Below are 27442 nucleotides of genomic sequence, written 5' to 3' on the forward strand. Positions count from 1 at the left end.
CCCGAAGCCACAAATATTTACCTTGGAGACCTTGGCCCGGTCTGAGGCCTCTGCCCAAAGACAAAGCCTGTGCTGGGGTGTGCAGGATATAAGGTTGGACTTCCAGACCCAACTCCTGGGAGAGGAGAGGAGCGGGCCGAGGACTCCAGCGTGCCCAGGTAACAGTAGGGAAGGGGTTGAAAGCCGAAGTTGCCAGGAAGGTTCTGAGCTAGAGACACCTGTTGGGGTCAGGTCAGGAGCACAGGGGAGGCTCGCCCTCAGTGAAGGGCCCTCGGTGATTCAGGATCTGCTGAGGGTCAGGGCTGGGTGTAGAGAGATGCCCAGCTCCCTCACCCGGAGGACCAAAGGGCAGTGACGAAGGGATGGGGCTGGCTGAGTCTTTTCCTGATCTCGTCCTAGTGACATAAACCCACTCTGCACATACCTGTTGCTCTGTGCCCAGCTGTGCTGTGGTGGTGCTGGGACAAAAGAAGCATGAGACGCAGACTCTGTCCCTCAAAGAACTCTCAGTGTAGGACAATGTGGTGCCCAAGGAAGACCCAGCGACATGGGAGTGGAGGACAGTCAAAGAAGGGTTCCTGGAAGAGGTGATGTGTTGGTTGCAAAGCCGAGTAGAAGGTGATTGGGCAAAGGAAGAGAGTGAGATAGTCCACGAAGGGGAACAACAGAAGCAAAGGCCGGGAGAGCAGGTGCCATATGACAGGGGCGTGTGTGGTGCCTGGATCTGGGGGAGGAGAGGCTTTTCCACAGGAGGGAAACGGGGATGCTACCATCCTCGTGGGTCCCTGGGTTCCTCTGATCCCAAGAGGACTGAGCAGTGTGTACAGATAATGCAGGACAGACAGAGTCAAGGTATTTGCAAGAAAAATATGGAGTGAGGCCACGGGGGCGCCTGGATGTGGGGGTTCAGCTCTGTCTTCTGGCTTTGGCTGTAAGATGTCTCCTTCTGACTCCAACATTAGTAATAATACCTGTCATCATCATCGTGGAAGCTACTATTTACTGAACACTTGACCATGCCAGGCCACAAATAGATTGTCTCATTTAATCTTCCCAAAAAGCATGTGACATAAGTACTGTAATTATTCCCCATTTTACAGATGGGAAAACGGAAGCTCAGAAAGGGTAAGTCACTTGTCGAAGATCACAGAGCAAGTGGTAGAGGCCGGCCTCCAACTAGGGTTCATCTGGCTGCCAAGCCAATAATATTTTCCTCTCCACCCTCAGGCCTCCTAACACTAACCTTTTCAGCTTAGCAGGCTCAGATTTCCAATTCTTTCGGGACTTCCAGAGGCTATGTATTTATTCAGCAGCCATTTATTAAGCACCTGCTCTATGACGAACACTATACTGGATGCCAGAGGCACAGCAGGGAGCAAGCAGACCCAGGCCTCCCTCCCAGAGCTCACAGCTTGGTCAGGGAGGCAGAAGCTGAATCGTTATTGCAAGGGTCTCAGAAGAGCTCACACTGCTCCAGGGCACAGGAGACACATGTCATCCGGATGCCACATTTGTCTTTGGCAATGAGAAACCCACATGCTAAACCAAGCGAGGGCTTCATATCTCTGCAGTGTCTCCCCTCCCTCCAAGCAGACAGTCCACAGGGGCAGGCGCTTCCATGGGGGGCTGGCAGGCAGAGCCAGGGTGCGAGCTGGAGAACTTGGGACTGGGTTACAGGTGTTGATGCCCCACCCCTGTGGAGGGAGGGGACAGAGCAGCCAAGGGGCCAGAATACCCCCAATCTCCTCTCCCTGGCATGAGCCACAGGGCCCTTTCTCTCTCTCTCTCTCTCTCTCTCTCTCTCTCTCTGTCTCTCTCTCTCTGACTTTCTTTCCCTGGCTCCAAGAAGCCATCCAGTCCCTCTCCAACCCCCTTAGTATTGCAGATTAAGCAAACAGCTTTTTCACAACTTTGAGTCCTACCTGGCTCCTCATTGCCTTCCTGCCTCCAACCTTCATGTCCTGGGCCCCAGGATAACATTTCTCCAAGTGTGGTCCAGGGTCCCTGTCTGCAGGACAGGGGAAGCTTTACAGGGAAAGTGAAAAATCTTGGCAGGGTTTCAAAGGATGAATAGGAGTTCATCAGGGAGATATGGGAGGAGAAAAGCATTCCAGGAAGCAAGGAACAGCAAGAGCAAAGGCACAGACGCAGGAGAGAGCGGAGTATGTTCTGAGACCTTCCAACTGCTTGGAACTTGCTAGAACAACGGGAGAGAAAGCAGGAGGTGAGGTCAGCGGAGGGTGAACCATAGAGGGTTTTAAGTGTCAGACTGAGGTGTGGTGGACACAGGAAGCAGAATTTCTTTGTTCTCAGTATTGTTGCTGGATTTTCTGTAAGAAAATGGCTAATACATTCCAAGTGCTTACCATGTGAAAGACACTGTGCTAAATGATTTCCAGATATTAACTCATTTAATCCCTCAACTCTGTGAAGTTGGGGTCATTATCCCCATTTTTGCGATAAGAAAACTGAGGCACAAAGAGGTTATGTTGATTGCCTAAGTCCGCACAACTAGCCCAGGCAGTTAAACACTGCACTAAACAGCCTCTCCTGGACACCGTGCCCCCGGTCACTGGGCATGAATCATGGGCCTGCCCTTGGCCTCTCTCCCTCACGGTCCTCTGTGCTCACCCCAGGTCTGGCATCCAGCACTTGCTCCTCTCTGACACCCGGGAAGATGGCCGGCCCGTGGACCTTCACCCTTCTCTGTGGTTTGCTGGCAACCACCTTGATCCAAGCCACCCTCAGCCCCACTGCAGTTCTCGTCCTCGGACCAAAAGTCATCAAAGAAAGTAAGTTTTGTCCCTCTGGACCTGGCTGCCAAAACACAAGGGGGTAGGTGGAGCCGCTTCCCAAAGGAGGGAGAGAGTTCCTCATCACGGGGGGTATGCAAGGCATGGCCGAGATCCCAGGATGTGGGTGAACATGAGCGGTGAGTTGTAAAGGTCTGGAGAGTCTGTGATCTCAAGAGTCCACGATTCCAAGAACCCCTTCTTAAATTCCACAATTCCAAAAACCCTGAGTTTCCACAGCCTGCAGAAGGGGCGTGCGGCCACTGTGTGCAGTGATGCAGCTGCCTCTCCCACTTTCCTCACCTAAAATCTCATCGTCAGAGCACCCCCTCTTAGTTAGACCCAGTGTGCTCCTCCTCCCCAGAGCAGAGACCCTTGACTGCAAGTGTGGCAGCCTGGGTCCCAGGCACAGTGTATCACTCTCCAGCTCTGGGGCACTGGGCCAGTCCCTGAGTCTCAGCTTCCTCCTCGGGACACAAATAAGAGGGCCTTCCTCACTGGGTCACTGGAATTGACTAGAGCTTTATGAATGCTATGGCCATGCTTCTCAACCTCAGCACTTCTGACGCTGTGGGCCAAACAACTATTTATTATGGGGGGTGTCCTGGTCACTTTAGGATGTTTAACAGCATCCCCCACCCAACTGTGACAACCAAAAAGGTCTCCAGACATTGACAAATGTCTCTTAGGGGACAAAATCATCCCAGTGGAGAACCACTGCTCTAAAGTCTCATCTGTCACCTGTCAGCTCTGGAGGCCACCGAGCACTTAGAGGACCAGACCCCTGCGTTTGGGGGGACTAGGGGCCTGGGTCATGGCCAGAGGGGCAGGGGCAGGTCCTGTGGGACCAACAGGCTCCGTAGCCAGAGGATGGATTCCCAAGTAAGGACAGGAAGCAGAGAGCTCTGAGAGGTTGGAGGGAAGCAGAGGTGGCCCGGATCCACACCGTGAAGCTCAAGCGTGTGGAATTTCAGCCAGAAGGAACTTAGAGAGGAACAACCATGCTTTAGGCTCTCCTAAAAGGAATTGTGTACAAGTGGTTGGTTTTGAAGGTGATCCCAGAAACACCTACAGGAGTGTGGGGAGGCAAGGCAGGGAAGGGAAGGCATCCCATGAGGGGTGCATGTCCAAGCCAGTTACCACTGTGGTGACTGGAGCTCAGTCCTGCCTAGCAACTGCATCTGTTAGGGCCAATCACAAGACAGAAACCACACAGTAATCCCAACAGGTAAGTTTAATGTAAAGAAGTATTACCAGGGGATTGGAGGAATGGGGAATTGGCTAAGAGGGAAAAGAGAGCTCTAAAGGATAACCTAGGGATGGAGGGGCTAGCCAAGGACAAAGCAAGCTCAGAGGTAGAGAGTCCTCCCCAGCCCTCATTGTAGAGGGTGTGGTTAAAGTCCACTGTGTGGTGGAGAAGTTTGCTGCCTTGTCCCAGAGCTTGTCCACAGTTGGCAAACTGAGGCTAGTGGGTGGAAAACTATCTGCCAGGGAGCTGATAAAATTCTCTGGGAAGCTGCCCCTGGAGGAAGGGGGCTGCTGTTAACTCACAGGGAAGCTATCTCTGGGGAACCGCCTAGAAGCTAGCCAGGGTGCCTGCAGAAGTCACTCAGCAACAGCCACTGAGCAGTGACACCATAGGAACCTGGCAAGAGGAGCACGCCAGGGCCATGAAGGGAATCCCCTTCCTCCCCCATGCCCCTCCAGAGTCTCCACTGAAAGGGGTTAACACTGTGCCAAATGGCAAAAAAGAAATATTCACAGGGCCCAGTTCCATTATCACAGAGCAGGCAAAGTGGGTGGATTTGCAGCTGAGAGGCTATAACACAGGAGCTCTGATACACAATGAGGGACACACATCTGAGCCATCCTGCCTAAGGGGTGAGGGAGCTGAGGTATTGATACACCAACTCTCACCTATCACTGGCTGAAGTCTCCTCCTGGGGCATCAGCTCTCCAGCACTTCTGACCTGCTCTGCAGAGGAGCCAGATGGGCTCCAGCTGCTCACAAAAAGTTGGCTGGGACAAGAACCCAGGGCTCCTGAACCCCTATGCCTCTGTCCTGGCTCCTCCTTCCTCTGCTCAGCACCTGAGGCTTTTTGGACCACATATCTATAGGATATGAATGCCAGACAATTGTTAACAAGTGTGCTTTGGCAGCAAAACAGCCCCAAACAGAGTTTTGAGGGTTCCCTGCCTCTTGGCTCTAGAAGTGCTTGCAACTGGCTAAGGGGATGAGTGCAGGTCCAGGTGCTGGGTGTAGTGGCCAACAATCCCCACAGAGGCTGGCAATGCTCAGGGGTGTGAATGGTCCCAGCCTCACTCCTGATGTGAAAATGACCCATCTGGGCTACTGTCCTCAAGGCTACATCTACACGGTGGGGACTGGCAGGCTGGTCCTGACCTCTACCATAGTAGAGATGGCTACACCCTCGCCTTACCTCAGGCAGCGTCGAGTGATACCCCTCCCCAGCCTGGAGCCCCCACCAAGCCTTCCTTCTTGCCCCTCCTCCTGAGCCCTAATCTCTGGGGTCTGCCTCCAGAGCTGACACAGGAGCTGAAGGACCACAACGCCACCAGCATCCTGCAGCAGCTGCCACTGCTCGGTACCATACGGGAACAGCCAGCCGGAGGCATCCCTGTGCTGGGCAGCGTGGTGAACACGATCCTGAAGTACGTCATCTGGTGAGTGGAGCGGGACCACACCAGGAGCTAGCCCCTTTCTGCCTGGGACACACTCTGCATGCTCAGTCAACCAGTCTGCAAGCATCGACCTGTGTCAGATCACAAAGAATAGATTAAACAAAGCCCCTCCTTCAAGCAGCTCCCAGAATAGTTAACAAGAACCATAAGACAGTGATGCAGGAACCCCTAATACAACAACCCCAGAGCAAAGCCAGGGACGGTGGCTCAAGCCTATAATGCCAGCACTTTGGGAGGCCAAGGTGGGCAGATCACCTGAGGTTAGGAGTTCGAGACCAGCCTGGCCAATGTGGCAAAACCCCATCTCTACTAAAAATACAAAAATTAGCCAGACATGGTGGCGAAGCCTGTAATCCTGGCTACTCAGGAGGTTGAGGCAGAACAATCGCTTGAACCTGGGAAGTGGAAGTTGCAGTGAGTCAAGATGGCACCATTGCACTCCAGCCTGGGCGACAAGAGCGAGACTCTGTCTCAAAAAAAAAAAAAAAAAAAAACAGCAAGGTTGTCTGGGGTGGCACAGGGAAGGGATGAGGTGATGTTTCTCACTGGAGGTGACAGTTGAGCCGATGACTCAACACTCACCAGGAGGCAAGCAGCAAATGGCATCCAGGTAGAGAAATCAGCCTGGGCAAAGGCATGGAGAAGTGACAGTCGGTCAGAATGGCTAGAGCTCAAACCTCAAGGCTAGGAGTAAGGGATCAGCAGGGTCAGGTCACAGAGGGTCTTATGAGTCAGCTCAAGGAGCTGGGAGTCACCACCTAGAAGAGAAGGCACCACGATAGCATTGTGAGCAGGACTGGAGGGGAGGGATGGAGGCAAGACCATCTGGAGAAGAGTCAGTGGGCAGGACTAGGGTCTCGCTGCTCTCTAGGCACCCCAGGAAGACAGGAAAGATAGAGAGGGAGTGAGTTTGGGAACAATGAGTGGGAGGCATGATTCTGATCTCTCCTAAACCCCATCCAGGCTCAAGGTCACCACAGCTAACATCCTCCAGCTGCAGGTGAAGCCCTCGGCCAATGACAAGGAGCTGCTAGTCAAGATCCCCCTGGACATGGTGGCCGGATTCAACACGTGAGTGACCCCTCCATCAAGTACAGTAGGATTGATAGGCTCATCTGCTCGTTCCCCCTCCCCCACCATGCAGACGTCTGGAAAAGAGAGCTCCGAGCAGAGAGAAGAGCAAGTGCAGAGGCCCTGTGGCAGCAGTGTACTTGCCTTGCTCAAATAAAGGCAAAGACGGGAAAGAGAGAGGGGGCATGGTGGGAGATGAGGCCAGCAGGCAGCCGAGGCCAGATCATGCAAGGCCTCTTGGGAGAAGATAAGGACTTGGCTTTTGCTCAGTAAGACGGGAGCCAGGGAGGATTCTGAGCAGAGGAGGGATATGCTGTGCTTTAACATTTTTAAAGACTCCTGGCTGCTGTGGGGAAAAAAGACTTTCTGGGGGCAAGAGTGGAGACAGGAAGACTATCCCAAAGCTACTGCAACAATTCAGGAGAGACAATGATGGCTTAGACCAGGGTTTGGGGCAGGGAGGTGCTGAGAAGTTGATTGGATTCTGGATATGTTTTGGAGGTAGGTGGAGACACCAGGATATCCCGGGAAACTGAGTATGTGTGCGTATGCGGGGGGAGAGAGAGGGAAGTCAAGGATGACCCCAAGAGTTCTGCCTACACCACTGGCAGGATGGACTGGTCAGTAACCAAGACAGGCAAGGCCATGAGAGGAGCAGGTCTGGGGAAGAGCCAGTCCAGTGTTGCATGCGCTAAACTTGAGAAGCCCATGAGACATCGGAGTAGGGGGCTGGGGGTATGTTTGGAAGTTATCAGCAGATGAAAGAGGTTTCAACCAATGAGGAATCTGAAAACTGAGCCTGGGACATGCTGGGGTGAAGCTGGGTGGAGATGAGGAGAAACCAGCAAAGGAGACTGAGAAAGGAGGTGAGGACTGGAAGACAGAGATGGATGGCAGGGGTGCTCCAGCCCGAGCTTGCCTGGTGCTCACATGGTCAGGTGCCTCCACCCGCCAGGCCCCTGGTCAAGACCATCGTGGAATTCCACATGGAGACTGAGGCCCAAGCCATCGTCCGCATGGACACCAGTGCAAGTGGCCCCACCCGCCTGGTCCTCAGTGACTGTGCCACCAGCGATGAGAGCCTGCGCGTCCAACTGCTGCATAAGTGAGTGTCACTGGCCGCCACCCGGGCTCCCATTCTGTCCGGAAGGAACGCCAGGCGGTGGACTTCCCCCATTTTACAAATGGAGAACACTGAGGCCTAGAGAGAGAAAGGGGCTTATCCTCTCCTGATTCCTGATCTGGGGCTCCTTCCAAGGAATCTGTGATGCCAAGGGAAGTTCAGGACCTCAAGGTCGGAAGCAACAATGGTGGGTTTCAGGCATGACACCAGAAGGTGGGGCAAATCTTTGAAGGTGGAGGCCTAGAAGCCACTCCAAACACCCAGGGCAGGTGTAGGTGGAGCCAGGGGCAAAAACAAAGTCGTTGGGTCAGGCCAATGCATTCTCTTCATTTGCTCTCCGGGTGATGGTGGCCAAGTGGCCGCACTGTGTCTCACTTTGCTCACCTGTAAAGTGCAGGTAATGACACCTTCCAGGCAGTGGTGAGAAAACTGATCAGGCAACAGCCATCAAGCACTCAGAACAGTGCACGGGCATGGTGGTGCCCAAAAACATGGCGCCCCCCCTTCCCTTCTTAGCAGGAGGACAGGGAGCAAATGCCAGCTCCCATTATCCCAGTACCCAGCATACAGTTCCAATGACAACACCCAGCTGCTGCTTTCTGATAACTCTTTGCTGCTGCCTACACCTGGCTCAGGGGCTACTCCCAGCCCAGCCCCATCTCTGACACGTCCTGTGACCTTGGGCAGGTTCCTTCCTCACCTAGACTCAGCTTCTCCCTCTGTAAAATAGGGGAGGGGGTGATCATCTCTCACCTGCCTAATGTCTCTCATGCTCTCTTCCCTGAAAGGTTCTCCTTCCTGGTGAACACCTTAGCTAAGGAGGTCATGAACCTTCTGGTGCCAGCCCTGCCGAATCTAGTGAAAAACCAGGTGAGTGGAATCAGGGCCTCTCTGGCCTGTGGACATTGCGCCCCTGTAGGGCTTGGGTGGAACTGCAAGCTGGTGCTAATTAACGGGAGTCTCCTTGGGTGGGCTTTGCTGAAAGAATTATCGGGGGCAGGATAGCAAAGAGTCATGGAGTGGGGTGGGCCATTGACCCAGGCAGACAGTTGAGGTCAAGGTCATGGGACTGCTAAAAGTCAGCCAGGAGCCCTTGAACAGTGACGTGCTGATAAATTTTTAATAGTTGTCTCTGGAGGGGTTGTTGAGGGAAGGCAACCCTGATTTGTAGCTTTTGCGGATTTCCCTGGTGGAAATACTCCCTTCGGGGCCAATTTTAGGCGACCAGTGTGATGTCACTGAACAGAGTTGGCAAAAGATGTACAATAGCACACGACCGTATATTTCCACTAAACAGATACATAAACATGACCTCAGGAGTAATAGATAGTAGTAAAATACAGCAAAATAATTAGGAAGCAATGCATTTTGAGCTTTATTAAATTTGTTTTAACATAATTTATTTAATTGTGTTTATATATTTAATTTGTAACAATGTCTGGGCTTAGCACCCAGCTCAGAAATTTGTGAAAATTTAACAGTTGGTTCTCAAAAGCTAGTACGAGCTGGCTCTAGCATGGCACAGTCACACATCAATCTGGCTATGGTCTTCAGGGCTGCACCACCCACCAGGTCCTTTTGGATTTTTTTTCTGAGTCAGTAAACACAGGTGATAGTTGCCCCTATTTGTCACAGGTATACTAAAACTTTGTAAATTGAATTCATCCACATTGACCAGTGATTTCCACTGTAAATTCCAAGATGTGATCCTAACAATGGGCCACCCCATCTAGGGTCAAAACACCTTGTCAAATAGCTAATATTTCTTGTAATAAGACTTTTTTGTTTGATTTTTGTTTTTGTTTGTTTGTTCTGAAACAGGCTCTTGCTCTGTTGCCCAGGTGGGAGTCCAGTGGCGCCATCTCAGCTCACTGCAAACTCCGCCTCCTGGGTTCAAGCAATTCTCATGCCTCAGCCTCCCAAGTGGCTGGGATTACAAACGAGCACCACCAGGCATGGCTAATTTTTATATTTTTAGTAAAGACAGCGTTTTCGCCATGTTGGCCAGGCTGGTCTCAAACTCCTGACCTCAGGTGATCAGCCTGCCTCAGCTTCCCAAAGTGCTGGGATTATAGGCATGAGCCACAGTGCCTGGCGACTTTTTTCTTTGAAAAGATGATGCAATAATTAAAAAAAAAAATTGGTGAAAAAATATCCATAATCCTTTTACTTTCATCCAGGAGCACTTTGATCTTTTGCAGATTGCCTTCCCACCTCCATCCACATGCACTAGTATTTTTAAGAGGCTGTTCTTGGTGTCAGCCTTTAAATCAGATCTATGTTTTGAAGTCATTATACAATACTTGTAATTATCAAATAGGTACATTGTATTTAATAATTTACAAAAACATTCCAGGAAATCCTTTTTAAAATAATGTGATTTTATTAAGAGTTCTTTAAAATGACAGTAGCAATATTTAAAACAGTATTTTAGGCCAGGGCCAGAGGCTTACGCCTGTAATCTCAGCACTTGGGGAGGTCGAGGCAGAAGGATCACTTGAGCCCAGGAGTTTGAGACTTGCCTGGAAAATATAGAGAAACCCCATCTCTACAAAAAATAAAACATTAGAATAGCTGGGCATGATGGTGTGTCCCTGTGGTCCCAGCTACTCGGGGGGCTGAGGCAGGAGGATCACTTGAGCCTAGGAGGTTGAGGCTGCAGTGAGTCATAATTGTGCCACTGCACTCCAGCCTGGGCAACACAGCAAGACCCTGTCTCAAAAACTAAACAAATAAATAACACAATGCTTTATACAAACAATGTGATTTTATTAAGAGTGCTTTAAAAAAAATGGAGATTTTTATTTTTCTCCAAATTGGTTTCCATGTCCTTACCTTCAAGAAAAATACAGTAAATCATTTAATCTCCATTTTGTGAAATATACATCAACTGTACAATATACGATTACGTTTGTTTCTCTATTAAGCTGGAGTTATGATTTTCAACTTCTGCTTCTGCACTAGCAAAGCTTAAGAGTAGCATGTATAGTCAAAGGAAGATCCATTATTTTAATAGTCGAAATATCTACATATTAAAGAGGCCAGGGAAAAATAGGTGAATAATCAAAAACTAAATAAAGCTCAAATAAGATCTTAAAAGGTGAATTTCAGAAGCAATGTTGATTCAGCCCAATTCAAGCTACCTTTCTCCAGTACTTTTTTGGAAGAGAATGGGGAGAGACAGAGAGAGAAGAGATAAGAAGGGAGGAAGTGAATATAATGAATTAATGAATTGTGTGATATAATGAATATAATGAACAATGAATATAATGAATTGTGTGATATCAGAGTGCAAGACAATGGCTTGTTAGAGTTAGAATGTTGAGACTCTGACCTGTTAGCAAAGGTACATATCCATGGAGTTTTTTAAAGGGAATCCAAAAGTGAAAAATTTCATAAAATTGGAATTTTTTTATGTAAGAAAGAAAATTTTGTTTTTTTCTTCGAATAATGTTATTTATCTGTTTTAAGGTAGGAATTTCATAAAGTAGGACCCAGCTGTAAATTTTCTTCCCAGCCTCCAGCAAAACCATATTTTATTTGGCATCACACTTTAATAGTTAAAAATATATTTTCCACTAGAAAAGATGACAAAAACTTAGAATTACACAATGCTCCTTGCACAGTATCTGTCTTTAATGGTGAAAAGCTCAGCAGGAAGAACAGAGTGAGAAAGCCGGCATCCCATTCATCATCAGCAAATCCACTGCACTCACTGGATTTGATATGATGGTCTTAGGAATATTTTATTTGGCATGAAGAGAAAAGGCACAGTACGTTTGAGAGGTGAGCGTCTGGTAGGAGTTCATTTAGAAAATGTTGAGACCAGACGCAGTGGCTCACATCTGTAATCCCAGCACTTTGGGAGGCCAAGGCCAGTAGATCAACTGAGGTCAGGAATTTGAGACCAGCCTGGCCAACATGGCGAAACCCCATTTCTACTAAAAATACAAAAATTAGCTGGGCACAGTGGTGTGTGCCTGTAATTCCAACTACTTGGGAGGCTGAGGCAGAAGAATCACTTGAACCCAGGAGGCAGAGGTTGCAGTGAGCTGAGATAACGCCACTGCACTCCAGCCTGGGCGACAGAGAGAAACTCTATCTCAAAAAATAATAATAGTAGTTAAAAATAAAAAAATAAAATGGGGATGATGTAATGACTTGCTTTATATAATTGTGAGTATTCCATAAGATGCATGAAAAAAATCTGGCTAGGCTGGTCTTGGTGGCTCACTCCTGTAATCCCAGCACTTTGGGAGGCCAAGGCAGGAGGATCACCTGAGATCAGGAGCTCAAGACCAGCCTGGCCAACATGGTGAAACCCCATCTCTACTAAAAATACAAAAATTAGCTGTACGTGGTGGTGGGCGCCTGTAATCCCAGTTACTCAGGAGGATGGGGCAGGAGAATTGGGGAGGATGAGGCAGGAGAATAGCTTGAACCCAGGAGGTGGAGGTTGCAGTGAGCCGAGATTGCGCCACTGCACTCCAGCCTGGGTGACGGAGTGAGACTCAAAGAAAGGAAGAAAGAAGGAAGGAAAGGAGGAAGGGAGGAAGGGAAGAAGGGAGGGAGGAAAGGAAAGAAGGAAGGAAGGAAGGAAGGAAGGAAGGAAAGAAGGGAAGGAAGGAAGGAGAAAGAGGGAAGGAAGGAAAGAAAGAAGGGAAGGAAGGAAGGAAAGAAAGAAGGGAAGGAAGGAAGGAAAGGAAGGAAGGAAGGAAAAAAGGGAAGGAAGGAAGGAAAGAAAGAAGGGAAAGAAGGCAAGGAAGGAAAGAAGGAAGGAAGGAAGGAAGGAAGGAAGGGAGGGAGGGAAGGAGGGAGGGAGGGGGGAGGGGGGGAGGGAGGGAGGGAGGGAGGGAAAATGTTGAAATCTTTTTCAGTGTAAATCCATGGATCTCAACCCTGGTTGTACATCAGAGCCATCACAACTTCAGAAGCCTTTAAAAAATACTAATGGCTAGGCCCTACCCCAGATTTGGAAGTAACTGGTCTGGGTGGGTCCTAGTATCCCAGAGGACTCTACTGTGTAGCCAGGGTTGAGACCTGCTGATAAAAATGAAGGATGGGGAATTGTGGGATAAAATGCAGAGGTTCCCCGGGAAACCTTTCCAGTGAGAAACAGGCTCCGCTGGCAGTGCCTGCTGGGAGTCTCTGAGCCAAGAGTCTTCCATTGTCTCTGGGCTCCAGATTGGCAATGCAGCCAGGAGCAGGGAATGGTTATTCATAAGAGTTAACATTTCTCAAATGCATTGTCATTCCTCGAGAGTATTAAGGGGTGGTCAACAAGACAAAAAATGTCCTCAATAATCTTAGAGCACTGCCCTGAAAAGTGAGTCAAATGTTTGACCTTCTCCCTAAGCAGAACAGCTCAGGTCAGCGTTAGGTGAGGTCAGAGTTTCTCAACCTTGGCACTACTGACATTTTGGGCTGGAGAATTCTTTGTCGGGGCTGTCCTGTGCACAGTAGGATGTTTAGCTGCATCCCTGGCCTCCACCCACTAGATGCCAGTAACACCCTCATCCCTTCCAAGTTGTGACAACTAAAAATGTCTCTAGAAATTTTGAAATGTCGGCCGGGCGCGGTGGCTCAAGCCTGTAATCCCAGCACTTTGGGAGGCCGAGACGGGCGGATCACGAGGTCAGGAGATCGAGACCATCCTGGCTAACACGGTGAAACCCCGTCTCTACTAAAAAATACAAAAAACTAGCTGGGCGAGGTGGCGGGCGCCTGTAGTCCCAGCTACTCGGGAGGCTGAGGCAGGAGAATGGCGTAAACCCGGGAGGCGGAGCTTGCAGTGAGCCGAGATCGCGCCACTGCACTCCAGCCTGGGTGACAGAGCCAGACTCCGTCTCAAAAAAAAAAAAAAAGAAAAAAAAGAAATTTTGAAATGTCTCCTTGGGGACAAAATCGTCCCCTGTTGAGGACTGCTGGCAATTTTAGGAAGAGAAGTGCCCGGTGAGCAAAGGGATGTGTTGGGCTAGAAAGCCACAAAGGGCACAAAGAGATTGCCCAGGAGTCTGGTCAGGTCTGCCTTGCTGGCCTCTGTTCTAGAGTTTGACATGTGGAAAGAACTCAGTAGCAACTTGCTGTACGAATAAACAAATTCTCCATTTGACTCTTTTTTTTTTTTCTTTTAAAGCAGAGTTTTGCTCTGTCACCCAGGCTGGAGTGCAGTGACGCGATCCCAGCTCACTGCAACCTCCACCTCCCAGGTTCAAGCAATTCTCGTGCTTCAGCCAACCAAGTAGCTGGGATTACAGGAGTGCATCACCATGCCTGGCTTTTTGTATCATTAGTAGAGATGAGGTTTCACCATGTTGGCCAGGCTGGTCTCAAATTCCTGGCCTCAAGCGATCCACCCACCTTGGCCTCCCAAAGTGCTGGGATTACAGGCATGAGCCATTGCACCCGGCCTCCATTTCACTCTCATGGAAAACACAGACTCTTGTGAGCAAGACAAGGAGTCAGAAAGGGAGGGCTTCTGGCAGGCCAAGCTCACCCTGGGCGCAGGGCAAGGGACGAACCACTGTAAAAGGTCCCAGCTGGCCCTGCAGGCTGGGGTGAACGTACAAATGAGTCCTCAACCCATGGATGGAAACTGGCTGGCCGTGGGCACAGCAGGAGGACTCAGGCCAGGTGGGCCGGCACAGGTTCCTGTGGGGCCGCATTCTGGCCCCTCCCTGATGGAACCCCTCGCTTATGCTGTTGCAGCTGTGTCCTGTGATCAAGGCTTCCTTCAATAGCATGTATGCAGACCTCCTGCAGCTGGTGAAAGGTAGGTGCTCTGCTCTCTCTCCCACTTTTTCCTTTACTATGGAGCTGGCCTCCAGACCCTGACTCCACCAAGGGAAGGCCTCCTCAAGCCAGGCCTGAGCTGCCACTCAGGCCCAGCAGCAGGTGAGACAAGCACCAGTTGATCCCTGCCCAAGATGCGCAGACAGAAATTCGCCATGACTAGGACTTCATGAGCTCCTACTATGTGTGCGATTGTCAGGCTAGCGGATGCCCCAAGTTCAATTCCCAGCTCTGCCCCTGACTTGCTCCATGACTTTAGGAAAGCTACTTTACCTCCTCATCCTCGGTTTTCTCATCCATAAAATGGGGCTTAACCATCCCTACATCATAGGATTGTTAGTGAGGAATGAAAGTCCAAAAGAAAGTTCCGGGCACATAGCAGGTGTTCCTCCTGGCACAGAGAAGCGCTTACAAATGCATGCTAAATGGATGGATGGACGGATGGATGGATGGATGGATGGATGGATGGACAGACAGAAGATGCTAAGACTACAAGCATGAGCCATCACACGCAACCCTGGACTAGTTTTTACAGATCCTTTGGAAAACTGCAGCATCAAATAATACTTCTATCCATCTCGTTGCAGTTTTAAATTTTTCCTCCATCCAAAGGGTTTGAGGCATCTAAGAAGTTAAAGCATGGGTTAAAAACTGAGATATCTGGTTTAAAAAATAAAAATCAGAGATGATTCAAAGGGCGAAGATGGAAAGAAGTCATTTCTCCCTCCCCCAGCGTAGCAGATATGGGAGGATACAGGCTCCTGTCCCCACGTCAGAACTCTGTCTTGCTCAGGCCCCCAGAGTGGAAACTGGCAGGAAAGAATAAAAGTCTACCGACTGCTGTTTGGGATCAGAAGAGGCTCATTCCAAGGGCGACCAGAGAGGAGAAGGGAGAGGAACGTGCACTGAGCACCACAGGGCATCTGCCATGGGCCACGCCCTCCCGCTGGGTGTTTTGTAGGCACGTCTCACTGACTCCTCAGACAACTCCACGAGGTAGCAGTCATGACCCCGCTTCACTGTGATGAAACAGTCTCCCAGCAATTAAGTCACTGTCCAAGCTCACAAGGCAGTTGGTGATAGGGGAAGACTCGAGTTCCGAGCGGGTGTCATTCAGATTGAGCCGTTACTAGGTGCCGCTTCTATACATGAGGCAGGAATTACTATTCTACCGCCGTTTCTTTCCTTTTTTCTTTTTTAAAAATAATTTTTACAGGAGTCATGCTCATCTTCTCTGTGTCCTTCCGATTTTAGTACATGTGCTGCCCTGGCGGGCACTATACCCTCATTTTAAGACGAGGAAACAGTTTCAGAGGCAAGAAGAGACCAACCAAGGTCGCTGGGGCTCAAACCGAAGTCCAGCTGGCTCCTCCGCTGTCCCGAGGACGGGCCCGGAGCTCTCCCTGGAGCAGGAGGCGGCGGGTCCCTGGCTCCTCCAGCACTCGCCGTCCTCGGCCATACACCGGGTCAGGTGACTCGCCACCGCCACCTGGCGGCCAAGTGGGGAATTCTGACGCGAACACGAGATCTTCGGGGGAGCAGAGGAGCCAGTTGGATTTCGGAGTGGATGTTACCAGGCCTCTGACTTCCAGCCTAAGCTTCCTTGAGATCCAGGTGCTCATAGGGTGTCCAGACCCAGAACCTCCTGCGTGCGGGGACGCGGCTTTTAGTCTGGTAGGGGCGGTGGAGTTACAAACAATAGTTCAGTTTCGTTCCAATCCGGGACTTTGGCATAAAACCGACTGGGTTCACATGCTCCCGCAGTATGGCTTTAAACAGGTCATTTCACTTTCCTCAGCCTTGGTTTCCGCATCTGTAAAAGGGGGTAATAATAAGACCTACTTCCTAAGCTTATCATGCAGATGAACCAGCTGACATGCAGAGGCCTGGCACTTGGTGGATGCTCGATAAATGTCAGTCAGTGTCATCACTGTTTGCATCATATTATCAACATCATTATTACCTGCTCCTCCCTACCTGCCCCCCATGCAACAGTACAGCCCCACCTGGAAGCAGCCCCCCAATTTCCCCCTCCAGTACTGCCCTCCATCCTCACAGAACTTTCTTCTTGTCCCTGAGCAGTGCCCATTTCCCTCAGCACTGACCGTCTGGAGTTTGACCTTCTGTCTCCTGCCATCAAGGGCGACACCATTCAGCTCTACCTGGGGGTGAGTGTCCCACGACCTTGAGGGTGAAGCGGGGACATCACTGCCCTTCTCTGACCACCAGGAGTCAGATAGCATGGGCCTGTATTAGGAGAGAAAATCCTGGTCACCATTAGGACACGCGGGCTGATCTAGAAAAATCACTGCCGGCTGAATACGTCCCATGCAAGCCATGCTAGGGGAGAAAAGCCACCCAGCAGAGCCCCAAAGCCAAAGAACCTCCACCCGGGAGATCTGCCCTCACCCCCAGTTTCCCCACTCAGGGGCCCGAGTGGGGACACTGGGTCCTCAGCCTTTCTCTCAGGCAAGTCCCTGCCAATCCCCAAACCTCTGACAACCTTGAAACAAAAGCCAAGGACCAAGAAACACAGACCTAAGTTTCTCTCCCAGCTCCGTGACTCCCTGGCTGTGTGACTTTGGGCAAGTTCCTTCACCTCCCTGAGCCTCAGTTTCCTTGTCTGCAAAATGTCAGCAATAATGGCCACTGAGGAGAGGATGAAATGAGACCACACCATGCCTGGCAGACGGGAAGCGCCCAGTAACAGTCAGCTCCCTGTCCCGTGTGGGGCTGCACAGCCATGCTGTGGCTGGATGCCCCGAAGGGCCAGACCATCCTGGTAGCATAAATCCCAGACCAGGTTTGTTTTGTTTTGTTTTTTTGAGACTGAGTCTCACTCTGTCACCCAGGCTGGAGTGCAGTGGTGCCATCACAGCTCACTGCAGCCTTGACCTCCTGGGCTCAAGCAATCCTCTCACCTCAGCCTCCTGAGTAGCTGGGACTGTAGGCACTTGCCACCACACCCAGCTAATTTTTTGTGTTTTTTGTAGAGATGGAGTTCCACCATGTTGCCCAGGCTGGTCTCCTACTCCTGGGCTCAAATGATCCTCCCACTTCGGCCTCCCAAAGTGCTAAGATTACAAGCATGAGCCACCACGCCTGGCCCCTGGACTAGTTTCTGTGGATCCTTTGGAAAACCGCAGCATCAAATAGTTTCATCCATTTTGTTGCAGTTTTTAATTTTCCCTCCATCCAAAGGGTTGGAGGTATCTGAGAAGTTGAAGCATGGGAAAAAAACTAAGATGTCTAGTATAAAAAATAGAAGTCAGAGATTATCCGAGGGGCAAAGATGGAGTACATGTTGCCAGGCACCTGAGTTCCAGGCTAAGCTTCCTGGCAACACATGCAAAAAAAGGAAACAGGCTAAACGGTGTCATTTCCTTCTAGGTTGTTACTCGGTAAGCTGCAGAATTAAAATTCTCAGGCCACTCCCTGCTCTGTCTCCTCAGGCCAAGTTGTTGGACTCACAGGGAAAGGTGACCAAGTGGTTCAATAACTCTGCAGCTTCGCTGGCAGTGCCCTCCCTGGACAACGCCCCATTCAGCTTCATTGTGAGTCAGGATGTGGTGAAAGCTGCAGTGGCTGCTATGCTCCCTCCAGAAGAATTCATAGTCCTGTTGGACTCTGTGGTAAGCCTCAGCACAAGACAGAGAATAGGGCCGCCCAGGCTGCATCATAGGAATTTCCTGCACAGGGTGCCCCTAAGCAGGAATCCCCCATCAGGCTCAGTTTAAATCCTTCCAGTAATGGAGAGCTCACTCCCTCCCCTAACAGACCCTGCCTCTGACATAGCTCTAAACCGAAAATCCTCCCTGTAACATCCAGCCCGTCATGGTTCTGCCCTCTGGAATCTGATGCACCTGTTTCCTCTACCAAACAACAGTCATGTGGAATCAAAAGGCATCTGAGATACGCAGTAGTCCAGGGCTGATAAATACATCTCAGATAGTGAGTAGTCCAGGGATGGCGACTGTGCCACTGCTCACCACTATGGCACTCATGACAGACATCACTAATCGATCAGGGCTGTTCTTCCTACTGAGTCTGGATGCTGACACAACCTTGGAATCCTTATTAACAGGGCACAGCAGAGGCCGGGCGCAGTGGCTCACGTCTGTAATCCCAGCACTTTGGGAGGCTGAGGCGGGTGGATCACAAGGTCAGGAGATCGAGACCATCCTGGCTAAAACGGGGAAACCCCGTCTCTACTAAAAATACAAAAAATTAGCTGGGCGCGGAGGCGGGCGCCTGTGGTCCCAGCTACTCGGGAGGCTGAGGCAGGAGAATGGCGTCGGCCCGGGAGGCGGAGCTTGCAGTGAGCCGAGATCGCGCCACTGCACTCCAGCCTGGGCGACAGATCGAGACTCCGTCTCAAAAAAAAAAAAAAAAAAAAAAAAAAACAGGGCACAGCAGATAACCACCACCAGTCAACTAGGTTGTGCCACCTCTTCCTGGGTGACTGATGGGGAAATTGAGGTCCAGAGGGGGAAAGGGTTGGTCCAATGTTATGGGAGGATAGCAGGACTTCAGAGCAGCTGACAGACAACTGATAACCCAGCTCTTGGGGGACTGGGATGGCGGGAAATAGGGAGTGTCACCAACTAGCCCATTCATGGTTGTAGTGATAATGAAATCACCTCTCTATGTCCTCTGAGATCAGCAAGCTGCCTGCAGCCCCACAGCCATCACCAGCCCACAGTAGAAGTCCAGCCCAGCAGGACCCCGTGCCCCACAGAAGCTGACCTAGGGGCTGTTTTTCCACCAATGACAGACACATGGCTTGGGTCACTGGGCCCACCCAGCTTTTCTGGGGTCCTGGGAAACCTTCCTCCCAGCAGTGGGGTGCAGGAGATGTGCCTCCCTGTGCCCTCCAGCTGACCTTCTCTGGCTCCTCTCACCCTCAGCTTCCTGAGATAGCCCGTCGGCTGAAGTCAAGCATCGGACTGATCAATGAAAAGGTCGGTGCGTTTGCCATCCACAGCTTGATGGGTGTTTGCTGTGGTCTGGACACAGGCCTCTGGGGAGGAGAATCTGGTGGGACTAGCATTTCATTCCAGCACTGGGACGCTCAAACCGCATCCCTGTCCGCACAGAGATTTCAGTCTAGCAGGCCAGTTTGACCTGAAGCAAATCATCACACAGATAGTGTTTCCATGACAGGTGCAGTAACACAGGACAGGTTCTAGGGGCCATGAGAACACTCTGGGCCCCTGACATAGTCTGGGACACCAGGGAGGGCTCCCTGAAGGGAAGGGTATTCCAGACAGAGAGAACAGGAGACCAAAGGCTGCCAGGTAGGGAGAACAACACAACATTCAAGGATCTGCAAGAAGGACAGAGTGGCTGGAGCACGAGAGGGAGCAGGGAGCCCACGAAGGCAGGCAGGGCCAGGCCACACAGGGCCTGTGGGCCGTGGTGGGCACTTGGGAGGCCACCTGTGGCTCTGATCTCCTTCCAGGCTGCAGATAAGCTGGGATCTACCCAGATCGTGAAGATCCTAACTCAGGACACTCCCGAGTTTTTCACAGACCAAGGCCACGCCAGGGTGGCCCAGCTGATCGTGCTGGAAGTGTTTGCCTCCAGTGAAGCCCTCCGCCCTTTGTTCACCCTGGGCATCGTGAGTTCAGCTGTCTGCCATGTTGGCAGCAGCCAGGGGGACCCTTCTGTCCACTTTTCCTGTTCACCCTCCTGCTTTGTTAAACATTGCCACCACTCTCATCACTCAGCAGGGACAGGGGAAAGGGAGCTCTGAACCAAGAGCCAGGAGCTTTGTGGGCCCAATTCTAACCCTGTGACTTTACTAGTCAGGGATCTCTGGGCAGAAACTCAACTCATATGCATAAAAGGAATTGTATTAGCTCCTGTAACTAAAAAGTCTCGATGCTCTTGGCTTCAGGAATAGCTGGACCCAGGTGCTCAAACAATATCCTCTTCATTCCCCTCTCTTCCACCTAGCAGCCCTGTTTTCCTCTGTGCTGCCTTCCCCTCAGGCAAGCTATTCCCTCACGGAAGTGCCCAGGCTGCATTAGGCTCCTATCCTATCAGCTTGGCAGTCCTAGCAGGAAGAATCTATCTTTCCAATAGTTCCAGCATCTCAGGGCTGACTCCCATCGAATGAGCCTGAGTCAGTTGCCCATTCTTGAGCCAATCATTGTGTCCAGAAAAAATGGAATACGAAAACTGCCTGAGCTGGGCCACCTACACACTAGGGTAAGGGAGTGCAGGCTCCATGCATAGTGGCTGCTGTCGTCATCATCATCATCATCATCATCATCATCATCATCATCATCATTATTATCATTCCCTACAGCAAGCCTAGATTGTCATCTGTGAAATGGGGCATGGGTACAAGTACTATCTCATTTAACAGATGAGGAAAGTGAGGCCCAGAAAGGTCAAACCCTTTGCCGAGGTCACAGAGCCAGGAACTGAGATTCAGATCCCAGAGCCTCCTGGCATAACCCCTAACTCCACACTCGGGTCCTATTAAGAGCCATGGGGCCTGATCTTCTCTTGTTGCAGGAAGCCAGCTCGGAAGCTCAGTTTTACACCAAAGGTGACGAGCTTATACTCAACTTGAATAACATCAGGTAAACACACAAATCATCGTGAAGATTCTGCTGATGGAAATGAGTCCCACCCAGTAACCATGGGTTTCTTTAAACACTGACTGTGTGGCTGTCAGGTGAAGGCAGCTCCAGGGCGGGCAGGGAGGTCCCTCCTGGATGCTCCTGCTGACAAGGACTGCGTGTGAGGGAATGGGGAGGAAAATGAGGCAGGCTTTGCAGCAGCCACAGCACAGGCAAACCCTGGCCGCAGGCAGCCCACTCTGGACACCTCCCAGGCTGTGGCAGTGACAGTCACCCGGAACGGAAGTGCAGGGCTCCAGCTGCCTCCTGCACCCCGCCTGTTCTCCCACCTCACCACTTCCCTGTGACCCCAGAGTGAGTGCAGGGACTGCCAGCTGGAGCCTCTGGGGACAAGTCAGGCCCAGGGCTGTTTTGATCAGCCCACACAGGGCTGGACTGTTTAATATAAATGAGTTGTGAACATATCAAATCAGACTATCTGGCTGCCCTGTGCCCACAATCCTACATAGCAACAAACTGTGGAGCCAGGAATTGGGGCGCCCTTTGAAGGGGTTTGGGCTTCCTTGTCCACCACAGCCTTGACTCCTGAGGTTGATTTTTTTTTTTTTTTTTTTTTTTGAGACGGAGTCTCGCTCTGTCGCCCAGGCTGGAGTGCAGTGGCGTGATCTCTGCTCACTGCAACCTCCGCCTCCCAGGTTCACGCCATTCTCCTGCCTCAGCCTCCCAAGTAGCTGGGACTACAGGCGCCCGCCGCCACGCCCGGCTAATTTTTTGCATTTTTAGTAGAGACGGGGTTTCACCGTGTTAGCCAGGATGGTCTCCATCTCCTGACCTCGTGATCCGCCCGCCTCGGCCTCCCAGAGTGCTGGGATTACAGGCGTGAGCCACCGCGCCCGGACCCTCAGGTTGATTTTTCTGCTTATTGGACTGCTATTTGTTTTCTGTGCCTCCCCCATGCCCCCCACCCCACCTCTGCCGTTAGAATGCAAGCTCCACAAGGCAAGGACTTTATGTGGTTCACTAGAGCCCGCACTGTGCCTGGCACACAACAGGTGCTCAGTAAATCGCCGTTGAATGAGTGGATGGTGAATGAGTGGGACTCCAGGGGCCGCTCTCACAGGCATCTTCCATTGCAGTTCTGATCGGATCCAGCTGATGAACTCTGGGATTGGCTGGTTCCAAGTAAGTGTTAACAGGTGGTGCCTGAGGGCACAGGGGATGGCCTGGAACGGTCCACTCTCCAAAGAGATATTGCCCAGGACTTGCTTCAAACAAGGTCCCCACAGAAGCACCAGGGGGTGCTGGTCAGTCTCCACCAAAGTCCAACTTCCTGGCTCGAGTTTTCTGTTTTACAGTTCTCTGTTTACAGAGAACCCATTGTGTGTCAGACACAGCTGAGAACACACACATGCACACACAAATACACTCACAGATACACACTTTCTTTCAGTGAAGTTTTGATCCTGAATTAGAACACAAGTGCCCTTGACTCACAGTCTCATTCTGCGTACACAGACACGCCTCAGTGCCCTAGACAGCCCCTGCCTGCTGGGAGTTAGACCAAACCGGAGACCTCAGTCCAGCGTGTGTTCTCTGGTTTTTATGACTTGTTTTTCACTGTTTTTGACTTTTTTTTTTTTTTTTTGAGATGGAGTCTCACTCTATCGCCCAGGCTGGAGTGCAGTGGCTCACTGCAACCTCCACCTCCTGGGTTCAAGCAATTCTCCTGCCTCAGCCTCCCAAGCAGCTGCGACTACAGGTGTCCACCACCACGCCCGGCTATTTTTTTGTATTTTTAGTAGAGACGGGATTTCACTGTGTTAGTCAGGATGGTCTCGATCTCCTGACCTCATGATCCGCCCACCTTGGCCTCCCAAAGTGTTGGGATTACAGGCGTGAGCCACCGTGCCTGGCAACTAGTATTTTTTTTTTTTTTTTTTTTTTTTTTTTTTGAGACGGAGTCTCACTCTGTCGCCCAGGCTGGAGTGCAGTGGCCGGATCTCAGCTCACTGCAAGCTCCGCCTCCCGGGTTCACGCCATTCTCCTGCCTCAGCCTCCCGAGTAGCTGGGACTACAGGCGCCCGCCACCTCGCCCGGCTAGTTTTTTGTACTTTTTAGTAGAGACGGGGTTTCACCGTGTTAGCCAGGATGGTCTCGATCTCCCGACCTCGTGATCCGCCCGTCTCGGCCTCCCAAAGTGCTGGGATTACAGGCTTGAGCCACCGTGCCCGGCCTAGTATTTTAAAATAGGGAGAGTTCCACATGCAAATCAGGACTTCAGGCTTCCCTCCAGAAGTCAGAAGCTCAGGCAATACAGGGCAAAATTCCCTCAGGGCAAATTTGGCTGCAACAGAGTGGTAGGGCCCTGAGGATGGCGCATCCTCCAATGCACCCCAATCCCCTCATCTACCAGGCCCCAGGGGCAGCTGAGTTCGTGCCCACCCCAGCCCATCTGGTCCCTAGGAGCTCCCACAGCTCTGATCAGCAGGGGACCTGGAATTCCTACATCTCCACCAGCCGCCTTCACCCGTGGGGAGGAGCCATACCCACGCAGAATGAGGGGGGGGACTTCGGATTCTCAGCCAGGGTGACAGTCCCCCTTCTCTCTCTCACAGCCTGACGTTCTGAAAAACATCATCACTGAGATCATCCTCTCCGTTCTGCTGCCAAACCAGAATGGTGCGTACCTCTGCCATCTGTGCCCCCTCTCTCCCCAGGGCCTGGCTTTACTTCCCCTGCCCTCATCTCCATGAATGGGGCCCTTTTCATTCATCTCCCAGCCATCCCTCAGAGCCTGCTTCAAAAGCCACCTCCTCCCAAGAATCTTCTCAGCCCAATTCCTTTGCTAGTGCCAGAGGCTGGGCTTGTAAAGATGAACCATGCAGTGTGCCAGCCTTGCAGGGCTGGAAGGAGACAGAAGTGTAAGCAGACAATGCAACGAGAGAGGTGAAAGAGACAACTGGAGGTGCCTCAGCAGACCCTGTTCCCCGTCTTGCTAGTGCCTGGCCTTGGTCAAGCTGCACGATCCTTCTGAGCCTCAGTTTCTCCATCTGTAAAATGGGGACACAGAAGTACCTTCTTCAGAGGCACAAATCAGGAGGTGTCTGGCACAGTCAGTGCCCAACACTCTAATTCAGCCCCAGGTTGAATGAGGGGGGGGAAGAGTTTGTAACCTATACCAGCTCCATCTTTTTAATTTCTTTATTTTATTAGACTGGAAAATCTCAAAGTATAGAAACCTCTGCTGGCGATAATGGGAGCCCCTGATGGTTCTTGAGCAAGAGTGTAAGAGAATGAGAGGATTGCATTTTGTGAGGAGCCAGAAGCCAGTGCCAGAGGCAAAGAGAGGGTAGATGAGGCTGGGTCGATGCTGGGGCCAGAGAACACGCGAACAGAGGCATAGAGGGCTGTCTGATCAGGCCTGCCAGGCTGGGGCTTCCCTTCAGGAACCCTGAGCCTGCCCCTGGCTGCCCAGTCTCACCCCAGGCCCATCAGTTTCTGACCATGTTTGTTATTTCAGGCAAATTAAGATCTGGGGTCCCAGTGTCAGTGGTGAAGGCCTTGGGATTCGAGGCAGCTGAGTCCTCACTGACCAAGGTGAGTGGGTGTGGGCCTAAACATCATGCCCCAGGGAGGGCACAGCCACTGAGAGCCCTGTCTGGCAGGTGGGGCCTGTACTCCAATCCCAACCTGCAGGTGACCCTGGGCAAGTCATTTCCCCTCTCAGGGCCTCACCTCCTCATCTGCAAGTGAGAAGGTTGGCTGTGCTGAGGATGGGACCCTCCTAGCCTGCGGTCAGTATACTTTTTCCACCTCCTTGTCATTCATTCATTCAGTAAATATTTTTCGAGGGTCTTCCATACACAAGGCATGCCTCTGAGTGCTTGAGGCCACTGAAATGAACAATTGGAAAACACTCCCATCTTTTTCAAGCCTACCTTCTAGCAGAAGAGGCAGATACATAAGTCTAAAGATATGACATCAGGCTGAGTGGAGGAAGGCTGAGAAGAAAAATAAAGCAGGTTCAGGAGGAGAGAGTGATGTCAGGCGAGGGGTGCTGTTTCAGATGGGGTGGTCAGGGAGGGCCTCTCTGAGGAGGTGACATTTGAGCCAATGCCTGAGGAGGTGAAGGGTGAGCCCTGTGGGTAGCTGGGAGAAGTGTCCTGTCAGAAGGACAGGGTATTAGGCCGTTCTCGCACTGCTATAAGGAAATACCGGAGGCCAGGCTCAGTGGCTCATGCCTGTAATTCCAGCACCTCGGGAGTCCAAGGTGGGTGGATCGCCTGAGGTCAAACGTTAAGAGACCAGCCTGGCCAACATGGGGAAACCCAGTCTCTACTAAAAATACAAAAATTAGCTGGGCATGATGGCAGGCACCTGTAATCCCAGCTACTTGGGAGGCTGAGGCAGGAGAGTTGCTTGAACCCAGGAGGCAGAGGTTGCAGTGAGCTGAGATCGTGCCATTGCACACCAGCCTGGGCAACGAGAGGGAAACTCCATCTCAAAAAAAAAAAAGAAAAGAAAGGAAATACCTGAGACTGGGTAATTCATAAAGAAAAGAGGTTTAATTGGCTCACAGTTCTGCAGGCTGTACAGGAAGCATGATGCTGGCATCTGCTCAGCTTCTGGGGAGGCCTCAGGAAACTTGCAATCACGGCGGAAGGCGAAGTGCAAGCACGCACATCACATGGCCCAAGCAGGAGTAAAGGGTGGGAGGCGCTACACACTTTTAAACAACCAGATCTCACGAGAACACACTCACCATCACAAGAACAGCACCAAGGGGATGGCCCTAAACCATTCACGAGAAACCAGCCCCATGATCCAGTCAGCTTAGGCCCCACCTCCAACATCAGGTGCCACAGTTCTACATGAGATTTGGGCAGGGACACAGATCCAAACCATATCAGACGTCAAGTGCAAAGGCCTTGAGGTAGGGATTGTTGGTGTTCTAGGAAAGATGAGGAAGGAGGCCCAGGATCTGAGGCAGCATCCAGGGCAGGTACCTCATAGGCCTGAGATGCACTTGCACACACATACACATACACACACGCACACCTTTACACACCTATACACATACACACACACATACACACGCCCCTTTACACACCTATACACATACACACACACGTACACATTACACATACACACACACCTTTATACACCTATACACATACATACACACATACACACATATACACTGCACACATACACACACATACACATACAAACACACACCTTTATATACCTATACACATACATACACACATACACACACCTTTATACACCTATACACGTACATACACACACACATATACACTGCACACATACACATATGCATACACATATACACACATACACATATACACACATACACACACCACACATATACTACACACATACACATATACACACACACACACATACACACCACACACACACACAACACACGCATATACACACACACACACACACCATGTGGCCAGATGGTCTCAGCTCAAGACGGGGATCATGTCCATCTTGTCCATGCCTCTGTCCCCAGTGCTTGGCATGGCCTGGCACACAGTAGGTGTTCAATAAATGCTTGGTGAGCAAATGACTCTCCATGGCATCTGCTGGTGGGGAAAGGAACTATGGCAGTGTCACCCTCGCTCCCAAATACTATCCTTGAAAAGAACAGCCCACAGTCACTGTGTGCCAGGCTCTGGGGCATCTCTCCCCCGCTAGAGTAGAGCTGAAACTCCAGGAAGGCAGGAGTTTCTGTCTCCTTTGTCCTCCGTTGTGGTCAGTGGCTGCACACAGTAGGTGTGTAGTAAATGCCTGCTAACTGAGATGGGCACCTTACTGTCATTAGGTCATGCAGAGGAGGGGCCCAAAGCAGGGGGTGATCAAGGCAGGTGATGAGTGCAAATCCCACTTCTGCCACCTACTGAGTGCGTGACTTTGGAAAGGGGATTGCCACCTTCAAGTCTCAGTGCCCCCATCTGCAAAATGGAGATGACATGAGGACCCAGTGTGGCATTAATGTTCACACACAGACCCTCCACCCTTGACCTTTCCAAGAATTCTGTATTTGTGGGTTCAGGGTCATGGTCCCCCAGTGACAGCTGTCACCTTACGGAGGACAAAACCAGCATAAACCACAAGGCAAGAGGTTAAAGAAGCCTGTTTTCTGACTTTTCCCCTCCAATTCCAGGATGGCCTTGTGCTTACCCCAGCCTCCTTGTGGAAACCCAGCTCTACTGTCTCCCAGTGAAGACTTGGATGGCGGCCATCAGGGAAGGCTGGGTCCCAGCTGGGAGTGTGGGTGTGAGCTCTACAGACCATCCCACTCTGCAATCAATAAACACTTGCCTGTGATGCCTGCA

At 51.1% G+C, this 27442-nt stretch overlaps 1 protein-coding gene across 2 annotated transcripts; it reads left to right on the forward strand.

The window, feature by feature from the left end:
- Positions 1-27442, forward strand: BPIFB1 (BPI fold containing family B member 1). 2 transcript variants are annotated; one of them, XM_015149070.3, is made up of 16 exons: positions 1-158; positions 2637-2792; positions 5336-5477; positions 6459-6566; positions 7522-7671; positions 8478-8559; positions 14398-14461; positions 16564-16649; positions 17934-18113; positions 19389-19442; positions 19943-20101; positions 21007-21074; positions 22211-22256; positions 23690-23753; positions 24595-24671; positions 27271-27434. In XM_015149070.3, the coding sequence occupies exons 2-16, from the start codon at positions 2678-2680 to the stop codon at positions 27328-27330; spliced, it is 1455 nt and encodes a 484-aa protein (XP_015004556.3). In that variant the 5' UTR covers positions 1-158; positions 2637-2677; the 3' UTR covers positions 27331-27434.

This window comes from Macaca mulatta, chromosome 10 (genome assembly GCF_049350105.2).
Source record: "Macaca mulatta isolate MMU2019108-1 chromosome 10, T2T-MMU8v2.0, whole genome shotgun sequence".
Lineage (NCBI taxonomy): Eukaryota > Metazoa > Chordata > Mammalia > Primates > Cercopithecidae > Macaca > Macaca mulatta.

Bases quoted from the DNA above. Each gene is read 5' to 3' on its own strand.
- BPIFB1 (XM_015149070.3), top strand. From the start codon at position 2,678: ATGGCCGGCCCGTGGACCTTCACCCTTCTCTGTGGTTTGCTGGCAACC. The intron at 8,560-14,397 runs GTGAGTGGAATC...ATGCTGTTGCAG, and splicing joins CGAATCTAGTGAAAAACCAG to CTGTGTCCTGTGATCAAGGC. The intron at 22,257-23,689 runs GTAAGTGTTAAC...TCTCTCTCACAG, and splicing joins CTGGGATTGGCTGGTTCCAA to CCTGACGTTCTGAAAAACAT.